Below are 16587 nucleotides of genomic sequence, written 5' to 3' on the forward strand. Positions count from 1 at the left end.
AATTACCCAATTACATTCAATTTCACTTTGAATAGGATGTTCCACCAATTAAAATGAATCTCTTACCCGCCACCTTGTCTAGTATATTGTAATTCTTAAGATCTGAAATTTTGATTTATTTATTTATTTTAACTGCCATGAGTCAAACTATTTACAGTGTATTTGGGACCTATATAAGCAAAATGGTGTTTCTATCTACCAGACATAAAAACAAATAAAACAGACTATTAAATCAAGCACAAAGCAATATGGGAAAATGAAAATAACAATAGCAAGATTAGTTATGTACACTCTAGTTTAGTGTCATAAATTGGAATCATATAACCTTACTTTATCGACAAATGTTTCTTTATACTGTATTTGCAACCACAACAAAAATTTGAATAAATTCAAGACCACGTTAGTAAGCAATTTCAATAAATTCAATTCATATCAGAGAATTGAAGCTGAACAATGTGATCTCTTTTACACAATCATATTTTTTTTGCTTGTCCAAGCATACCTAATTAGCATTAGAATTAAATGCATGCCCTGCAATTTGAAGATGAGTTTTCCCTCTGAACCAAAAAACCCTTGATCAAATGAACTATGGCTACCCCTGCACTGTTTCATCTAGAATTAAGGCATCATCAGCATGTTCACAGTGACGAATCCCTCAACTTATCAGTGACTCATTGTTTAACCACTTATTCAAGAAAGCACAACAAGATAAGCGTGTGATGACAATTACGTAATGATCAATTTGTGGAAGTGTCTCACATGTTGACATTGATTTACGGCTGATCAATGGAACAAACCAAATGTAATTGTTCTCCAATTCGTAAACAAGCTTCATGTCAAAACACAGCTTCCCTAGATAATGTAAGCATTCACGGAACTTAGTCACTGCAGTTGTTTATGGTAAACACCAGTTTATTCATTGGTCACAAAATCTTTCCCCATTGGTTTAATCACACATTAATGCACTTGTAAATAATACAATGCGACTTTAAGGCATTAGAGGTTCAGTCACAAAGATGCAATTTCTCACATTGCAAAGTAGGGTTCCAGAACATTATAGGTAGCTTAACTATCACAAAGAAGGCTGTGATAAATTCCTATGTTACAAGATGATTCTTTGGTAAACAGATAAAATTAGTTAAAAATAAACAACAATCAGAAAACAAACTCATATTATAGCATAGACTGAAATAAACAAATTTTTAGAAAAAAATCTAAAAGCACATCATGTTCCTAAAGGCTGTACATGGTTGTATTGCAAGCAGACCAGGATTATAGAGAAAAACGTGACTGGTAAACAAAGTATAAAGCTCACCGTGTATTGACCTGACTTTGCTACATTGACAGTTATGTGGAATGTAAAGGAGAAACCTTCAGTAATAGGCTAGGCGATAGCCTCACCGTTACCTTCATACAGTCTCAAAATGCACATAATACTGTATAGCAAGGGTCCAGTCCTATAGATCTCATACATGGGCCAAACGCCAACCCTAACCGTTGCTTAAGTACAGGTCCAACCACATTCCAGGGAAACATAAACACTAACCTTCTCCAGCCACAGGACTTCAAAAGAGTACATTTGTGTCAACAAAATCTTAAAAATCAAGTTTGCGCATGACTGTACAAAGAAAACCCTGGACCTTGCAAGGTAGCTTCAGGGCTCACTTGAAATGTAGACATGTATGCATGGTAAATTATTACCATTTAGAAATATCATATTAAAGGTCCAGCGGGGAAAAAAACTACCCGCTTTTCAAACAGATATTTAAATCTGATAGTAATTGGTTGGTTGTGCACCTGGATTTAAAAGTGATGAGTCTGAATTAAAGTGCTGCATGCCACCTTTGGAGTCGTTAATACCGGTGTCTGTGTCTGTTGGAAAACTTTCTACAGGATGGAATGAAGCAGTACTTTTGTCCACTGAAACCTGCTCTGTTTTGAAGGATCCTTTCAGATCCATGTTGACGCTAAATGATCCGGACAGAAGCTGCCTCTTGTACTGGTCAAGACGTGTAAAGATGTCCTGCACTGAAAGAGTGCTGCTACCCACCCAAGTGCCATATAGACTGGTGGAACGGATCTGCGATGGGAGGGACTGGTAGTGGTGAAGCTCCAGTTGACAGGAAAATCTAATGAACATATTAGCAGTATAAGGAGAGGTGTTTTCAACGTTTCATTCAACGTGATGCAAAAAAACCCGCAATCATTCGTGTGTGAAGCAAAACTGCAAAAATGGAAGTCCTTCGTTACCCTCTAATGAGAGTAATAAAGGGCTTTCATTTTCCCCTTTATGCTTATAACCAATGAGTACACCAATTGGCTCCCATTGATGGTGATGGATGAACCTGAGCTGCCCCAAAAATGTAATTAACCACAGAATAACTTTGTCATATTAACACATAACACTGAAACTGAACAACTTGTCTACTGTTATAAGTGCTTTAAAGTTTTTTTTAAATATATATGTCCAGTCCATTTCGATTGGGAGGAGTGTCGGCAATCATCCACTGCCAGCCTCTCCCACTCAAAATGGATTTGACATCTATTGCCGTCAATATCACTAAAACGTGATAATTCAATGACATCCAAGGACAAATGAATCTAACATCCATGGCTGTCAATGTTAGTGAATGAGTTAAGATACTTTTTGTTATAGGAATGCCTAAACACAAGCAATATGTGTTGAAAAGAACACTTACCGGGCAGAAACATGTTGCGTGATGCTTTTCGAGGCCTGGCGTAAAACATGCTGTACGACTTTCATCAACTGCTCATGAATCCACCCAACATCTTCCTGCACATCTGGCAACCACTCTAAAAGTCTAAACATAACATCAGAATTCAAAATGTATCATCACACAACACACAAATACGCAAAAGGAGAAAACTCAAGCATCTATAATGTGTCTTTTCAAGAATGCCAAATGTGATTAAATCTGCCAGTACCTAAGACTCAAAGACAAAGCAGACTCGAGAGGCAGAGTGTAGGGGAGCATCATGGCAGATGCCATCCTGAAAGGAAGCAGGTTGCTAAGCGACTGCACCAGGCTCCTTCTCTCTGTGCACGCCTCAATTAGGGCTGCAGGGGGAGGCAGAGAAGCACATATCACCAACAGTTCAATACTCCCCGTAGTTGAGAGAGCTGTTTCAACAGCATCTAATTTAACTGTCCACAAATTGCTAGGATTACGTTATGATTCAGTCTCATGTCACCTTTGTGCAAAATCGGGGGAAGGCGAGCAATGATGTGTTCCTCGCTCAACGGATGAACAGTTAATGCTTCATCGACCATCCGCATCATTTCTTCCTCTCTAACGCCTTTGGCATCGGCGTGAACAGGGTCAACTTGATTGTCATGCTCTTCTCTGTTAGCCAGCAGGGCTCTGTCTATGTGAAGGTCACTGAAGTTGAGCAATCCTGAGTAGAAATACAAACAGACAGTGTTTTCATTAGAATTATTGGTCAAAAGAAGGATTTCATAGTGTGTAACATACATACTTTAATGAATCACAGTCCCCTCGAAATTGCCTTCTTTTTTTGTGTGCTTCGCAAATTTCAAGAAACTCATACACGCTCCAAAAAAGTGAAAATTATCGTAGTTTGTTCATTTCCTTATTGTTTTCAATTATTTTTTAAACATAAAGCATGATCATTTGCGGCCAGCCGATCCTTGGTAAAATGGGTCAGATGTGTAACGCCTTAAGTGGGGGCAGCCAGTGTATCTATAATAACATATAAATGAAAATTTGACTTTCAACATAAGTGAAGATGGTTTCCTGCAACATAAAAAAAAATAGAAAAACAAAAAAATGTTAATTCCTACCATTCTTATTCAGGAAGTCCAGTGCATCATTATATCCCTGTTTACACATGGCTTTCATAACCTAGACACAACAAAAATCATTAGGTTCACTGAAGGTCGTAGAATTTGTAAATAGATTAGGGAAGGCACCTTGAAATGACCTCACCATTGGATCCGGTGGGAAAAGTGCCCTGGAAATTCTGTAAAGGTTTGTGAGCGTGAACTGGATGCTGGTGTTGGTAAAGCGGAGCTCATGTATGTTGGTGGAGGTGTCTCGCGGGCAGATGTCACTCTCGCCGGAGAACGGCGACACAGTGATGGTGTTTTTGAGCTCGTATTGGGGCAAGTTGTCAGAGATTCCCCCGTCAACGTATCGCTGCATGAAAGAAAAAGACAAAAAGAAAATTAAACTTTAGGGTACGGTTAACAGGGGACTTATGTGAGTTTTCTCAATCATCCACAAAAAATATTTCTTAGCTATTTTCACTCACATTCACAGCATAACACGCATAGCCAAGACTCCTCGAGGGAACCTCAGAACTAAGAGATAGACCGACGTACCACTTGGGCACTGCTGCCTTCAACACCTTTATCTGTTTTTTTTCTCCACGATATCATGTTTTTGTTTTGAGATAAGGCAGGATTAAACTCACTTGAATGCCTCAATGTTGATAGATCATCTCTTGGGAAAGAGACATTCTTGTCTCTTTAATTTTCAGCCTGCCTCATTCAAAGTTCAGGATTTTTTTGTTCACTTAAGACAAGCAATCTATTTACTTTGAGTGATATACTGAAAGGGCTGAGGTAGTTGGGTTCAAAAGGACATGGAGTATATTACCTTTTCTGTCAGCAGTTTGGCATAACATTTAGTAACTAACCTTCCTTGATGGAAATACATATATTTTCACATACACTGATTTTACCAAATGCACAAATTTTAAACTGATTTTTAAACAAAAGGAGTTTGGCATAGCTTTAGTTTATACATGAACCTAATTGGTTTCATTTATTCCCAATCCTTTGAATATTTAGTGTTTTTACTTTTTAAACAGGCCTTATTTGCCAGCTGATGCCTGGAAAAATATCAGGCTTTATTCCACAGGGAGTAAGAGGGGACAGGATGACCCAAAAAAGCTAACACTCTCACAACTGGCAATTCCGTTCTAAAATGTTGCTCACACAACATGGGAGCTTGCCAAAAAAACACCACAAAGACCACCGAGGGAGTGTGCTGTGAGCAGCTTTTGCAGAAAGACACTTCCTAGAAGACTGAACTGCAAAAATTCACATTTGCACACACTATTATGAAACAAGATCCACAAATATTGCTTCAACGCTTGCTACCCGGTCACAAAAACACATTTGGTCAAGGCAGGTTTTATTGCTACAGATAATAAAAGAATGAAATTAATGTGAAATGAATGGTAATGTAATAGGTTATTTAGTTAACAAACCAAGACCGTTGTGTATTATTTTCTAAATAGGATGACTAAATCAGGGAATGTACTTTAATATTTTCCAGTTTATTCTGATTTTAACTATTGGAATGAGGGGACATTCATATATTAAAATCTACTATGATGCACCAGTATGATCATTTTTATTGGTATTAATCATTATTGACAAATATACATAATTGTCACTCACCACTCCTTGCAGTGTGGGAGGAATAATGCCACAATACACTGGGATATATGCACTGCAAACACATGCCTGTCAGAAAGAAAAAAGAAACATATTACAAAATTTACTACTAAAAGATTACAATTTCATTATATCCGTCATTCTGATTGGCTGCCAAGGAGGGGAATTGACATTCATTTATTTACAGTATTTCCAATGCATCAATGACGGTGCGGTTAGTTCAAGTAAATTGGATTTTTTTTCATTTCAATGGCAGCGAATGAGTAAAATATAAACAGCGCAAAGGTCTTATTAACAGTCACACCTGCACAATCTCTTCTTTATTGTTGAAGTGTGATACAAGCACATTTTCTCCATCTGTTACTCTGGTCAGAGAGATTCCTAGCCTCCCGTTGGCAAGTTGGTGTGAGTCAGCGGGCAGAGTACGCTGTAACATGAAGCGCACTATCTTCACCAGATTGAAGGAAGGATGCATGGGACCGAGGAAGCGTTTTCGGGCTTCCTTGGAGACCTCAATGATACTGGCCCCAGCCTCTCCTGTATATGGAACACAACAAGAAATGCCACGTATTAAATATGACGTAACTGCAAACTGACTTTCCCTGTCAAATTTGGTAATCTGAAATAAAACGATTCTCAGTTAACAATTGAACATAAAGCAACAGCGACTGAACAGCTACTCGGGTGAAAGCATGAACTGAACAATAATTTAAACTCTACATATAAGAGGTCAGATCCCCAATCAAAGATTTGTGAAGCGTCTGTGAATTCTGGAGCAAACTATAAAAAACAACAACAACAAAAACAGTAGTGGAGTATGTAAAGTCTAATAATAGACTTCCTAAACTATAATTTTAGTTCCAATAGATTTAATTTCATAAATATACTTTATCGAAAAACTTGAAATTTACACAATATTTGCCATTATGAGTGCCAACAAGTCTCTGAATTCGATTGACAACATTGTTACGCTGTTGCTATTCAATGAGTATCAATTAGTGTATGTATGCAGTAGAGTAGGGGTAGGGAACCTATCGCTCGGGAGGCATTTGTGGCTTTTTCGGGAGGCATTTGTGGCTTTTTCGATGGGTGCATATGCCCAATTTTTTCATTTACATTCTGAGTATGGCTCTCAAGGAAATGAATCTGAAAAGATGAATTGTTTATGGCTCTCTCTGTCAAAAAGGTTCCCGAATCCTGCAGAAGAGTAATGAAAAATAAAAATGATTAATTGATGGCACTCTTGGTGCACATTGGTCCTATTAGCGGAAAGCTATTAGCACCCATCAAGAGCCACATATGGCTCTCGAGCCATAGGTTCCCTCGCCCTGTTTTATAGACTGAAAGACGTACCTAGACACACGCCGGTGACCAAGGCGGTGGCGGTGAGGGCTCCGGCTGACGCTCCGTAAATGTGTTTGGCGTTGTGTACCAGGTACGGAGCCCTCTCCAGCAGGCAGCTGGCGACGCCGACATGGTAGATGCCCAAGAAGCCGCAACCTGCGAAGGAGATGTTCCATGACGAGTCTAAGGGGAACATATCTGCGTTGACAAGCGGGTCGAAGGTCGTCGGCCGGGCTCGCCGACAAAAACTAAATGTTCCTTCTCCGATTTGGAGAGCTATGTAACTGCAATAAAAATTTGGGAAATCACTGCTGTCAAGTCGGAATATTGCTCGTATTTTCTACACTGCCTGTTTGCATTCTTTAATTTGTTAGCTTTAAGCTCTTCCGCTATCACGATGGTTCACCTTTGCCCCAAAAAGATGAGAAAATCACATGTTGAGGAGAAAGAAATGACTTGTAAACGAGTACGACGGAAATAAGCTTTTATGGAGTAAATACAGCTCCGATAAAATTGCTGCGACACGATGGTTTACCCTAGATTTCAGATTTCGGATCTGTTTATGCTTTTATGCACAAGGAGGCGGGATTTAAGTAACTTTTGTGTCCATTCAGAATTTAGAAGCTAAAACTGTTTGACCAATCAAAATTGACCTCTTATCCGTATGGCCAATTACAAGCCGCGGTGCTCTCACTTTAGTAAACGTATTCGTGATTGGGACTATACTTTTGCTACTTACAAACAAAGTCACGTGGAGAGCTAATAAAAAAAAATTGTGCTAACTATTTTGGGAGGTATTGGTATTTTCATTATTCACAATAGCACACAATGACTAAATTTTTAACGTTGGATAGAATTTGGTGGGTGTACTTATTTTTTATGTGTTTTTCACTTCACTCAGTTTTCTCACTGTGCTCTACTTCAACAAATGATATCAGATGTTAAATTTATAAATACTTTAATAGTAATATTCTATTAAAAATATGATCTCTGTTGGTTAACAAACAAAAAAACTGTTTGTCCTTATTGTGTATCTAGGTCAGGTTCATTGATCTCAAATTTCTGCACACAAATTATATGCTAAAAATTACTAATCAATTATTACAGGGTGTGGACAAATTAGTAGTTGTACTCATGAAGTAGCAGTGAGTGCGTAAGAATCATATATGGGCCTACATAGAAATTACTTTGAGCTGTCTCTGTGTGCAATCTGGGTTTCAACCCCCAGTTGATCTCACAACAACCCTTGCATTGACAGCTGATACACATATCTAATATGTCTAATATCTTGTGGTATAGCGTATAATTGTTCCACTTAACACTCCGCATAAAATATATTCCAGTAGACACAGAATAATTATTTTCTCTTGCAGCGCAGTGGTTTTTAATCATGGGATATCTGCATTAGAATGAATAAAATATTTTTCTACTGAAAAAAAATTGTATGTGGGGTAGTTTTTACTTCATCATGTCAACAATGATAGATGTTGGAAAACATTGCATACTTTAGGAATAGGAACAGAATCATGTACAAATGTAACCACTTGGCAAGTAAATCGATTACAAAGTCACAGGATTGTTGTTATTCGGAATGCCTCGCATTGTAGGTGAAACTCATACTTATGCGTACACTGTGTTTTTCTTCTTCTCAAATGTTCCTTGAGCTTAGAGAGAACACGATTCCCCTGAGAGGATATTCCGTTGTGCAACTATACTTTAGTGTGTAGAAGAAAAAGTGTGTATTGATTACTAAGAGCTGAAGCAAGATTAGATTTGACCAAAACAACAAGACCGTGTGATTCACATTGTGGCAATTCTTTTTACTCTATCATATTTTACAGATAAGTTTAAAAATCTTTACATTTGAACATTTATAAACTAAACTCTTGTATTGAAAGTATACTGGAGTGTGTTTTTTTTAATCATCTTGCAAATTGCGGTGTACGAAAGGCAGGGTTCCTACTGACCTCAAACTGTGAACAGACAATCTGTTAAGATTAAATTGACCATTGTGAATCTTATCACTGACATTGTTTGACATTGTTGTTGCCTCTAAGCAAGACATAAAAAAGGAAGTGTTGTTATTATGGACTATTTATGAATACTGCAATGTTCAAGAAGTGTCTGTGTGATATGTCCAATGTTTTGTATTGTTAGTGTTTTTGTATAGAGTATACCACAAATGGCATTTCTTTAACATTGCCGTACCTTTATAATGATCCAAATTATTATCCTTACTAAATGCATGTCTATTTTTAACAGGCCGTTGTAGCTATTATTATTGAGAACATAATGTAAGCAGGTTGACACAAACCTAACATATTTATCTTCGAATGTTAAGATAATGAGAAGCTGGTTAAATAGATAGGTTTGAAAATATTCTAAACTGAGAGAATAGGACTACTGTATGTGACCCATAATCGACAGAACAAGAGCAAGAAACAGCGTCTCCTGTTGGTTGACATTAATACATCAACTGTAGTTGCACAAAGCAACGAAGTCCCGCCTTTAGTTGAAATTTGGCGTCGACCGCTAGGAGGCGTTCATTAATTTTTCAAAAAGAGCCAGAGGGGCGGTTATAGTCGTGTTCGACTGAAAGAAAACATTGTTCAAAGCCTCCTCCGCCACTCCGTGGTGAACAAAATAAACACACTCTACTGTGACGTAAGAGAGTGTCACTTTTTGAGCTACTCGAGGAAGTCTAAATGGAGTGACACAATGTACGTGTAACCAATGTAGGTTATAAGTTATAATAATATAATTAAGCCGAAAAGCAGATTTGTTGTCCATTGGTACACAAAACTCACCGTTAAAATGTTGGTTATCATTAGCTAATCTTAAGAACGTTATCATGTTTTTAATTTTTTTTTTGCTTTCGTTATTATCTCTTGTCCGCTTTTTACCGATTCTAAACATGGCCGGACTTATTCCACGTCAACATGCAGTACTTGAAGCAGATAAGACAACTCCGCCATATCACTAGACTTTGCTCACTGCCAAGTGTAGCAGAATGTCTTCAATGGAGAAAAGCCTCCAGGGAGAAACCACCAGCGATGACGATGGAGATAAAACCACCGATGATGTTGCAGTGACACCTACATCCAGATGTGAAGAAGCAATTTTAGACAAGAACGACAAACTACAGTCCAATGAGCAGCTAGAATCCGAGGTTTCAAACCAAGTACAAACACACAGGGACGGTGATGCATCACCTTCCAGCTTTATGGACACATGCAATCCTTCCATATCGAGCCCTTCTTCCTCAAACAAGTCTTTGTCATCATCGTCGACTTCAGTGCTGTGTCTCACACCACCTTTACCCCCCTCGGTGGAACTCTCAGATGTGTTGACCGACACCAGGCTGACCTTGGATGTCTACCAAGGAGGAGCATCTGCACTGGCCCTGCTTTGGAGTTCCATTCCAGAACAGCTCCAGAGGCTCCGGTACCTGAGACTCGGTTCTGAGGATAAACATGCACTTGATGGTGCACTAGGTGTCCTCCACAATTTGACAGAACTACGCTCACTTGCCATACGAGGTACTTCTCGTACACCTCAACAGTACAGTACAACGGTTTTGCTAGTTTTAACTGTATAAGAAATTAATTAAAAATTACTGATTTAGCATAGAGAACCCTTGTACAATCCACCAAAATAAAACAAAAATTAAGTATAATCAGGCTTAGCAGACCGTTTTTGTTACAGTATTGTATTACTTATCATTTTGAACAAAAAAGTCAAGTCAAAAAAATCAATTTTTAAATGAACACCTTTAATTCTACACTACAGAGACATGCCTGTTATTTAAATAAAATAGTAAATGCTTTTACTTGAGTTTAATTCGTCTACCCCGTGATTGGCTGACAGCCCAAGGTCAGATGTGATAGGCTCTAGCTCATCTTCTTGATAAAAGACATTTTACATAATGGGCATGTAGTAAATGATACTAAGTGTAGGATTTGCATGAACATGTTTCCATTGTTTTTTCACCTTTTTAATAATTTTGTTCTTCAATCTAAGGTAACCGTTTTTACGACACACAAGGAAACTCCTTGCCTGGGTTTCTCACCACTTTGCCCACATCGCTCGCTTCCAACTCCCTTCTGGTGCACGTGGACCTCTCCTTCAACGACATCTCCGTCCTTCCATCATGTCTTCTCAGTTTACCTGTGTTGTCCACCTTGCTCTTGTGTCACAACTGCCTCTCAGAGCTGCCCTCTGATATTGGCCAGATGTCCAGCCTCACCTATCTCTCACTCACTGGAAACAAGTTGGCTGCCCTCCCCGCGTGCTTGGGCCAGCTGAAAGAACTACAGACACTGGATGTTTCCAATAATCTCCTCGAGGACCTGCCAAATGAAATTGGGTCTTTGGTGGACCTTGTCAAACTGGAACTTTCCCACAACAAGTTGAAGAGGCTGCCAGAGACAATGGGTATGAATCCTGAATTGGTGCGTCCAAATGAACATGATTATCAAATAAATCACTTTTACTTCCTCCTGCCTAGGTTCTCTCCATTCATTGAGGGAACTTCTCGTCTTCAGCAATGACCTGCGCTTCATACCATCTAATCTGAATGAACTGCCTCTCCTGAAAATAGATATTCGTGACAATCCTTTGGGGCAACCGCTAACTCCTCCACCTCTCCCCCTATCACCTAGTGAGTAAGAAAAAAGGGGACTCAGTAGTGGACCTGTCTATTTATTGTGTTGTTAGTAGACGCTTTATTCAAATGTGTTCATTACCTTCTACATTTTTTTCTCCACAGATGAAGCCGAGCCAAATATTCCTGAGTTGCATCTCCTATTCAATCAACATAGGTGCTCATTATTCATTACAAATGTTATGATTTTGCTTCTCACATTTCTTGTACATGTGACAATAAACACAATTTCGCTCCTTTGACAATTCAGATTTACGGTTAAGTCTGTTGGCTGTCATGTGTTTCTCCCCGGGGGGACACAGTTGCTGTTCCCCCCGGGGTGCCTACAGACACCGACGACTATCAAGTGGGCCGAGAGGAGACCAAAGCAAAAGTGGGTGTTACTGGAGGAGCATGACATACTTCTCCGCCGGCCATTGGAACTTCGACCTCATGGAATTACATTTCTTAAGGTGCTGCGTCTGAATTACCATTTGTTTACCGAAAAACCACTTCATTTAAAGGAAAAACTGTCCTTGCAGCCAGTAGAGGTGTGTATGGCACATGGTCATCGGAAAAAATGCAATGAGGTAATTGTACGGAAGTATGATGGGAAATCGTGGAGCACTTTACCTACTTCTCTCCGGAAAGGAAACGTGAAAGACAGCATTCACCCCCTGGAGCGTCGACCCAGGGTAATTAATATTATACATGAATTCCGTATTTGACTGCAAGCAAGTATTTCTCTAGGATCTGTTTCAATTATATATTTTTTTACATTTCTGTAGCTGGCCTGCTGTTATGTGAGCCAGTTCTCTTGGTTTATTGTGGTGGCCCGACCAGTGAGGGACAGCTATTCACTTTCACCAGAGGGAGCTCTTTTCGTGTCCAGTGTTGACCCGGGAGTCAAACTTATCTTCCCTGCAGACTCTACCAATCAAACCCGTACTATAACTTTACAGGTACCCACAAATGGTGTATTTAATACTGAACACATGTTGCCAAGATATATCGACATGGTCTTAGCTACATTTTCTTTTAGAGTTTCTTTTTAAGTATCATTTTCAAAGATGTGAGGTCCAAATTTGGATTTGCCCAGTGTCTGCCCAATGAAGTATTATATATATTTGAGGGATAAAAGTCTAATGAGCAATATGTGTAAAAATGGAAGCATTGTGACTATTTATGAACTCATTAATGTAAGGGTTGCCCACTGTCATAGGTACTACAGGTGTCCGTGCCAGAGGTACAGGTGCTGTGCGGTGATCCAGAGGCAAGTGTTAGTCCTCTTCTCTGCCTCTCACAAACTCCCAGCATGCAATTCCTACAGCCTGTCAAAGTTCAGGTCCCACTGCCACTAGGCATTACAGGTACAATTTACTGTGATTATTTACTTTTATAATTTAATTATAAACACTCAGTAAATATTTACACTGTTCTCATCTCATTTTCTGAACCACTTTATCCTCACTAAGGTTACGCGGGGGTGCTGGAGCCCATTCCAGCTGACTTCAGGCCAGAGGCGAGGGACACCCTGAATCGGTGGCCAGCCAATCATAGGGCACAAGGAGACAAACAACCATTCACGCCCACACTCATACCTAGGGGCAATTTAGAGGGTGCAATCAGCCTACCATGCATGTCTTTGGAATGTGGGAGGAAACCGGAGTACCCGGAGAAACCCCACGCAGAACATGCAAACTCCACACAGGTGGACCGGCCTAGATTTGAACGCAGGTCCCCCACTGTGAGGCCGACGCGCTAACCACTCAGCCGACGAACCGCCCATGTACATTGTTATCCATTTTAAACAAAAACAGGGTTAAATGAAGTTTTTCATTTTGCAATATCCATTTTCACTATTATGTCTGTTTCTGTCACACAGGTCACACAGTTGATAAATCGTGTTTGCATCTGCTGCATGGAGACCCCACTGGCCAAACCTGGACAGACATCACATCACATGTGTCCCTCTATGTCACCCATTTGTATGCAATTTTCTACGTTACACATTTTTCCTGGTAAGCATCCGTTTAGAAATCCCAGTATATGCATAACATTTAATATATGTATATAGTAAGTGTTATACTCTTGTGTTTTAATCTTATCACAGGTATTGGCTCTGGTACAAGACTCAGAGTTGTGTTAGTGATATGGTGAGAAAGGTGTACCAAAAGCTAAAACTGTTTAAAGTCCAATTCATGGCCCTGCAGCGGAAAACTGACCCTTCACAAGTCTTGTTGCAGTGTTTGCCAGCTAACGAGGTTGGTTTTGATGTCTGTTTTTACTTCTCTTTTGTCGACACATCATGCGGCTTTCACTCGTCAATAATAAAAAAATGATGAAAACACATCAAAACACAATGAACATTGAGTAAGTGCAGCTTTCCGTTTATGGCCAATCTAGGATTCCTTTTACATTTTTCCTGGGTGTAAAGAATGTCAGTTATGGTAATTTCATTGCTTTTTGCGTCGGTTGTGTCTTAGGTGGATGACAGAGTTATGTTACTGTCCGAACGCTATGATGGACCCCAACCTTCAGATCTATGTGACCTTCTCGAAGGTGAACAGTTCTTTGCGGGCTTTGAGAGAGGCTTGCATATCTCCACAAGTCAGTATGCCTTTTTTAACAAGTTTATCACAAATAAATATTTTTACACTTTCCTTTTGTGATGTTTTTTTGTGAAATAATTGACTCGTAATTGCTTTTCAAGCCGTGATAAGATCTTGTTCTCATACTCTTAACAGACAGACCAGACTGTGTCGAGGGAAGACTGTGTTTTGTCTTTTATTCCAGCCTGAAGAATCTGAAGGAAGTTTACATCTCCCCTGCAAAGGGCCTTCAGGGTACAGTGCGAGGAGAAGTAAGACACTTTTCATAACAGCCAAAAAAGCACAGTGGATGAATATTTACACGTTTCATAATAGATGATCTTTGTAAAGCAAATTTTCTGTCAAAAGTTGTCTCTTTCGTTCATGACTTCCTTCTCCACACTACACCTGCATCTTTGTATTTTAAGACACCTTTAAAACAATTTTAACGTCATTGAGAAGACCAACCTAAAAATGAAACCTTTATATTCCATCTGCTATAGGTCTCATTTTACAGAGGGGGGATTCCCAGTGGCGTCCCGGAGGAAGTATTGAGGAAGAGGAAAGGCCTTGAAAGCCAGTGGCTTGCAACTTTACCGCTGAGACTTCCTGTCAGTTGAACACATTTTCAGTTAAAACTTTTCCCCCCATCATCAAATGTGATTCAAAGGACATAGCTTCATATACGTATTTCTTGTATTGGTGGTTTTGTTTAATCGTAGTAGTCTGGATGGTGAAGTGTATGATATTTAGGCCCCAAATGTCATTGAAATGTTACATTGTTTATATATTATGTCGTTTTGAATGCCCATGATTTTAATTTTCTCTTCTCATTAAATAGCACATTCAAGTTTCTTCCTCTCTGGTGATTTGTTAGGTGCTAGATGCCGATAACAAGTACCTATTGGAAGAGTTCCAGCTTCCTCCTCTGAACCTGGGAGACCCTGAAAGCGGCTACTTGACAGAAGCCAATCTTTTATCCATCTCCCTTCAGATTGGACAAGATTGGCGCATGATTGGCATCAATCTCGGGATAAGCTACAATGAGTTAGACCGCATCCAATACAAACACAGGTAGGTATTGTCAAACAAACAAAGATCCTGCGTTGCAAATCCATTTTTGTTGAATCACAATACAAGTGAAAAGAAAAGACCATTTATAGTCATGGAGACACATCATAAGTATGATTAAAACGGAAATATAAAATATAGAATTGTGATTAAGTCAAACAATTTGAGTTCTTTAAGATTATCAGGATTACCGTGTAAAATGCAAAATGGAGGCGTGCGTTTTTGCTGAAAGAGGCCAAGATGTGAGTGAGATATTACGTGACTGCAGTGGGAGAGAAATGGTAGAGAATTTTGATTGTTTTAATCTGCGCTGTTAGAGGCTGCTAAACCATCTGGGACATTGCAGGAGATTACACACTTAGGCTGATGCTCCTCTCCCCTCCCCTCTACCCCCTCGGCTTTCTCCTCATGCTTGCATGACACATCCTGCAGGCGTACAAGTAAAAGAAACAGCTTTGATGCAGTGGCTTTCTTGGTGGTTTATGTTATTTTTATATTTGACTGGTCTAAAAATGCATTCGACTGCATTTTTTAGAAGGGTTGTTTTAGTGGGTTTAGAGTTACAAAATTATACTACTAAATTCTCATAAATTCATATAAAATGGTGTATTCTGTGGCATTCCAAATAAGTGTGCATCACACACACTTTTCATTTCACTTGTCGTTAAAAAACCTTTGCTTGAATCAGTGGAATGCATTCATGAAGAGGTGAAATATATCAGTAATTAAGTGACTCTTCTCTCCAGGGACAATCTTGGAGCTCTGGTGCTGGAGATGCTCTTCCACTGGGCTCGAGGACAGAAGAGCGCCGGTCCCGGGGCGGTGTCACGATTGATGGAAGCCATGATTGAAAGTGACAGGAAGGATCTCGCAGATGAACTTGAAGACATAGTCAGTCTGGGAAGGCTAAAGTATTCTCAGTCACTGAGGAGAGTTGGCCTGGATGTGGAAGAGCAGACCCTCTCTGAAAGCCAGCAGTAAAAAAGTTCTCAATGGGTGCAGGTGCCTTTCCTGTTCCTTTATTTTGTTTTACACAACCCTTGTATGCACATGAAAGTTGCTAGTTGTGCCAAGTTATCAAACTTTTGCAGTTAATTGGGCCTTTTTTAACCCGTAGGATTCAATCTGACCTGTCAATTAATGGTAAGTGTCAATGTTAGCAGCTATTGACTTTTTACAAAGAAATGACTGCCATTCCACATGAAATGACTTGCCGAGTTATAGTCAACTTTTGCCTTTGACATTGTGTGGACAATAATGGATCCCATTTGATTGATTTAATTTTTAACGCATAAAGAAAGAGAATGGCATTAAATATACGTGCAAACACTTTGATTTCTTTACTTTATTTGCATTTTATCAAACCAAGTGTGTCAGATCATTTTGCCTGACCCTGTATATACAGCTGGTGTATTTAAGAGATTTCTCCAATACGTTTCAAGGTCACTCTTCCCATCCCCCAGCATTATACCTTTTTTTCCTCCCCACGTAGA

General features: G+C 39.4%; 2 protein-coding genes across 2 annotated transcripts; one reads left to right on the top strand and one right to left on the bottom strand.

Annotated features, from left to right (window-relative positions):
- Positions 1–891: 891 nt before the first annotated feature.
- Positions 892–7351, bottom strand: pnpla2 (patatin-like phospholipase domain containing 2). Its single transcript, XM_077597037.1, has 9 exons — positions 6800–7351; positions 5751–5983; positions 5450–5515; positions 3969–4178; positions 3824–3884; positions 3214–3417; positions 2947–3079; positions 2700–2822; positions 892–2129 (listed from the first exon to the last, which is right to left on the bottom strand). Exons 1-9 carry the CDS (start codon positions 6984–6986, stop codon positions 1766–1768), a joined length of 1581 nt encoding a protein of 526 aa, XP_077453163.1. The 5' UTR covers positions 6987–7351; the 3' UTR covers positions 892–1765.
- Positions 7352–9451: 2100 nt separating this feature from the next.
- pidd1 (p53-induced death domain protein 1) lies at positions 9452–16423 on the top strand. The gene is made up of 15 exons (XM_077597426.1): positions 9452–10329; positions 10811–11224; positions 11298–11450; positions 11559–11610; positions 11704–11905; positions 11975–12127; positions 12221–12394; positions 12655–12802; positions 13318–13453; positions 13546–13696; positions 13919–14042; positions 14180–14295; positions 14527–14634; positions 14901–15097; positions 15841–16423. The coding sequence occupies exons 1-15, from the start codon at positions 9801–9803 to the stop codon at positions 16073–16075; spliced, it is 2892 nt and encodes a 963-aa protein (XP_077453552.1). The 5' UTR covers positions 9452–9800; the 3' UTR covers positions 16076–16423.
- The last annotated feature ends 164 nt before the right edge of the window (positions 16424–16587 follow it).

The sequence above is a fragment of the Stigmatopora argus genome, chromosome 3 (genome assembly GCF_051989625.1).
Source record: "Stigmatopora argus isolate UIUO_Sarg chromosome 3, RoL_Sarg_1.0, whole genome shotgun sequence".
NCBI lineage: Eukaryota > Metazoa > Chordata > Actinopteri > Syngnathiformes > Syngnathidae > Stigmatopora > Stigmatopora argus.

Bases quoted from the DNA above. Each gene is read 5' to 3' on its own strand.
- pnpla2 (XM_077597037.1), bottom strand. From the start codon at position 6,986: ATGTTCCCCTTAGACTCGTCATGGAACATCTCCTTCGCAGGTTGCGGC. The intron at 5,516-5,750 runs GTGTGACTGTTA...TCTTTCTGACAG, and splicing joins ATAAAGAAGAGATTGTGCAG to GCATGTGTTTGCAGTGCATA. The intron at 2,130-2,699 runs GTAAGTGTTCTT...TATGTTCATTAG, and splicing joins ACGCAACATGTTTCTGCCCG to ATTTTCCTGTCAACTGGAGC.
- pidd1 (XM_077597426.1), top strand. From the start codon at position 9,801: ATGTCTTCAATGGAGAAAAGCCTCCAGGGAGAAACCACCAGCGATGAC. The intron at 11,611-11,703 runs GTGCTCATTATT...TTGACAATTCAG, and splicing joins CTCCTATTCAATCAACATAG to ATTTACGGTTAAGTCTGTTG. The intron at 14,635-14,900 runs GTCAGTTGAACA...GTGATTTGTTAG, and splicing joins CTTTACCGCTGAGACTTCCT to GTGCTAGATGCCGATAACAA.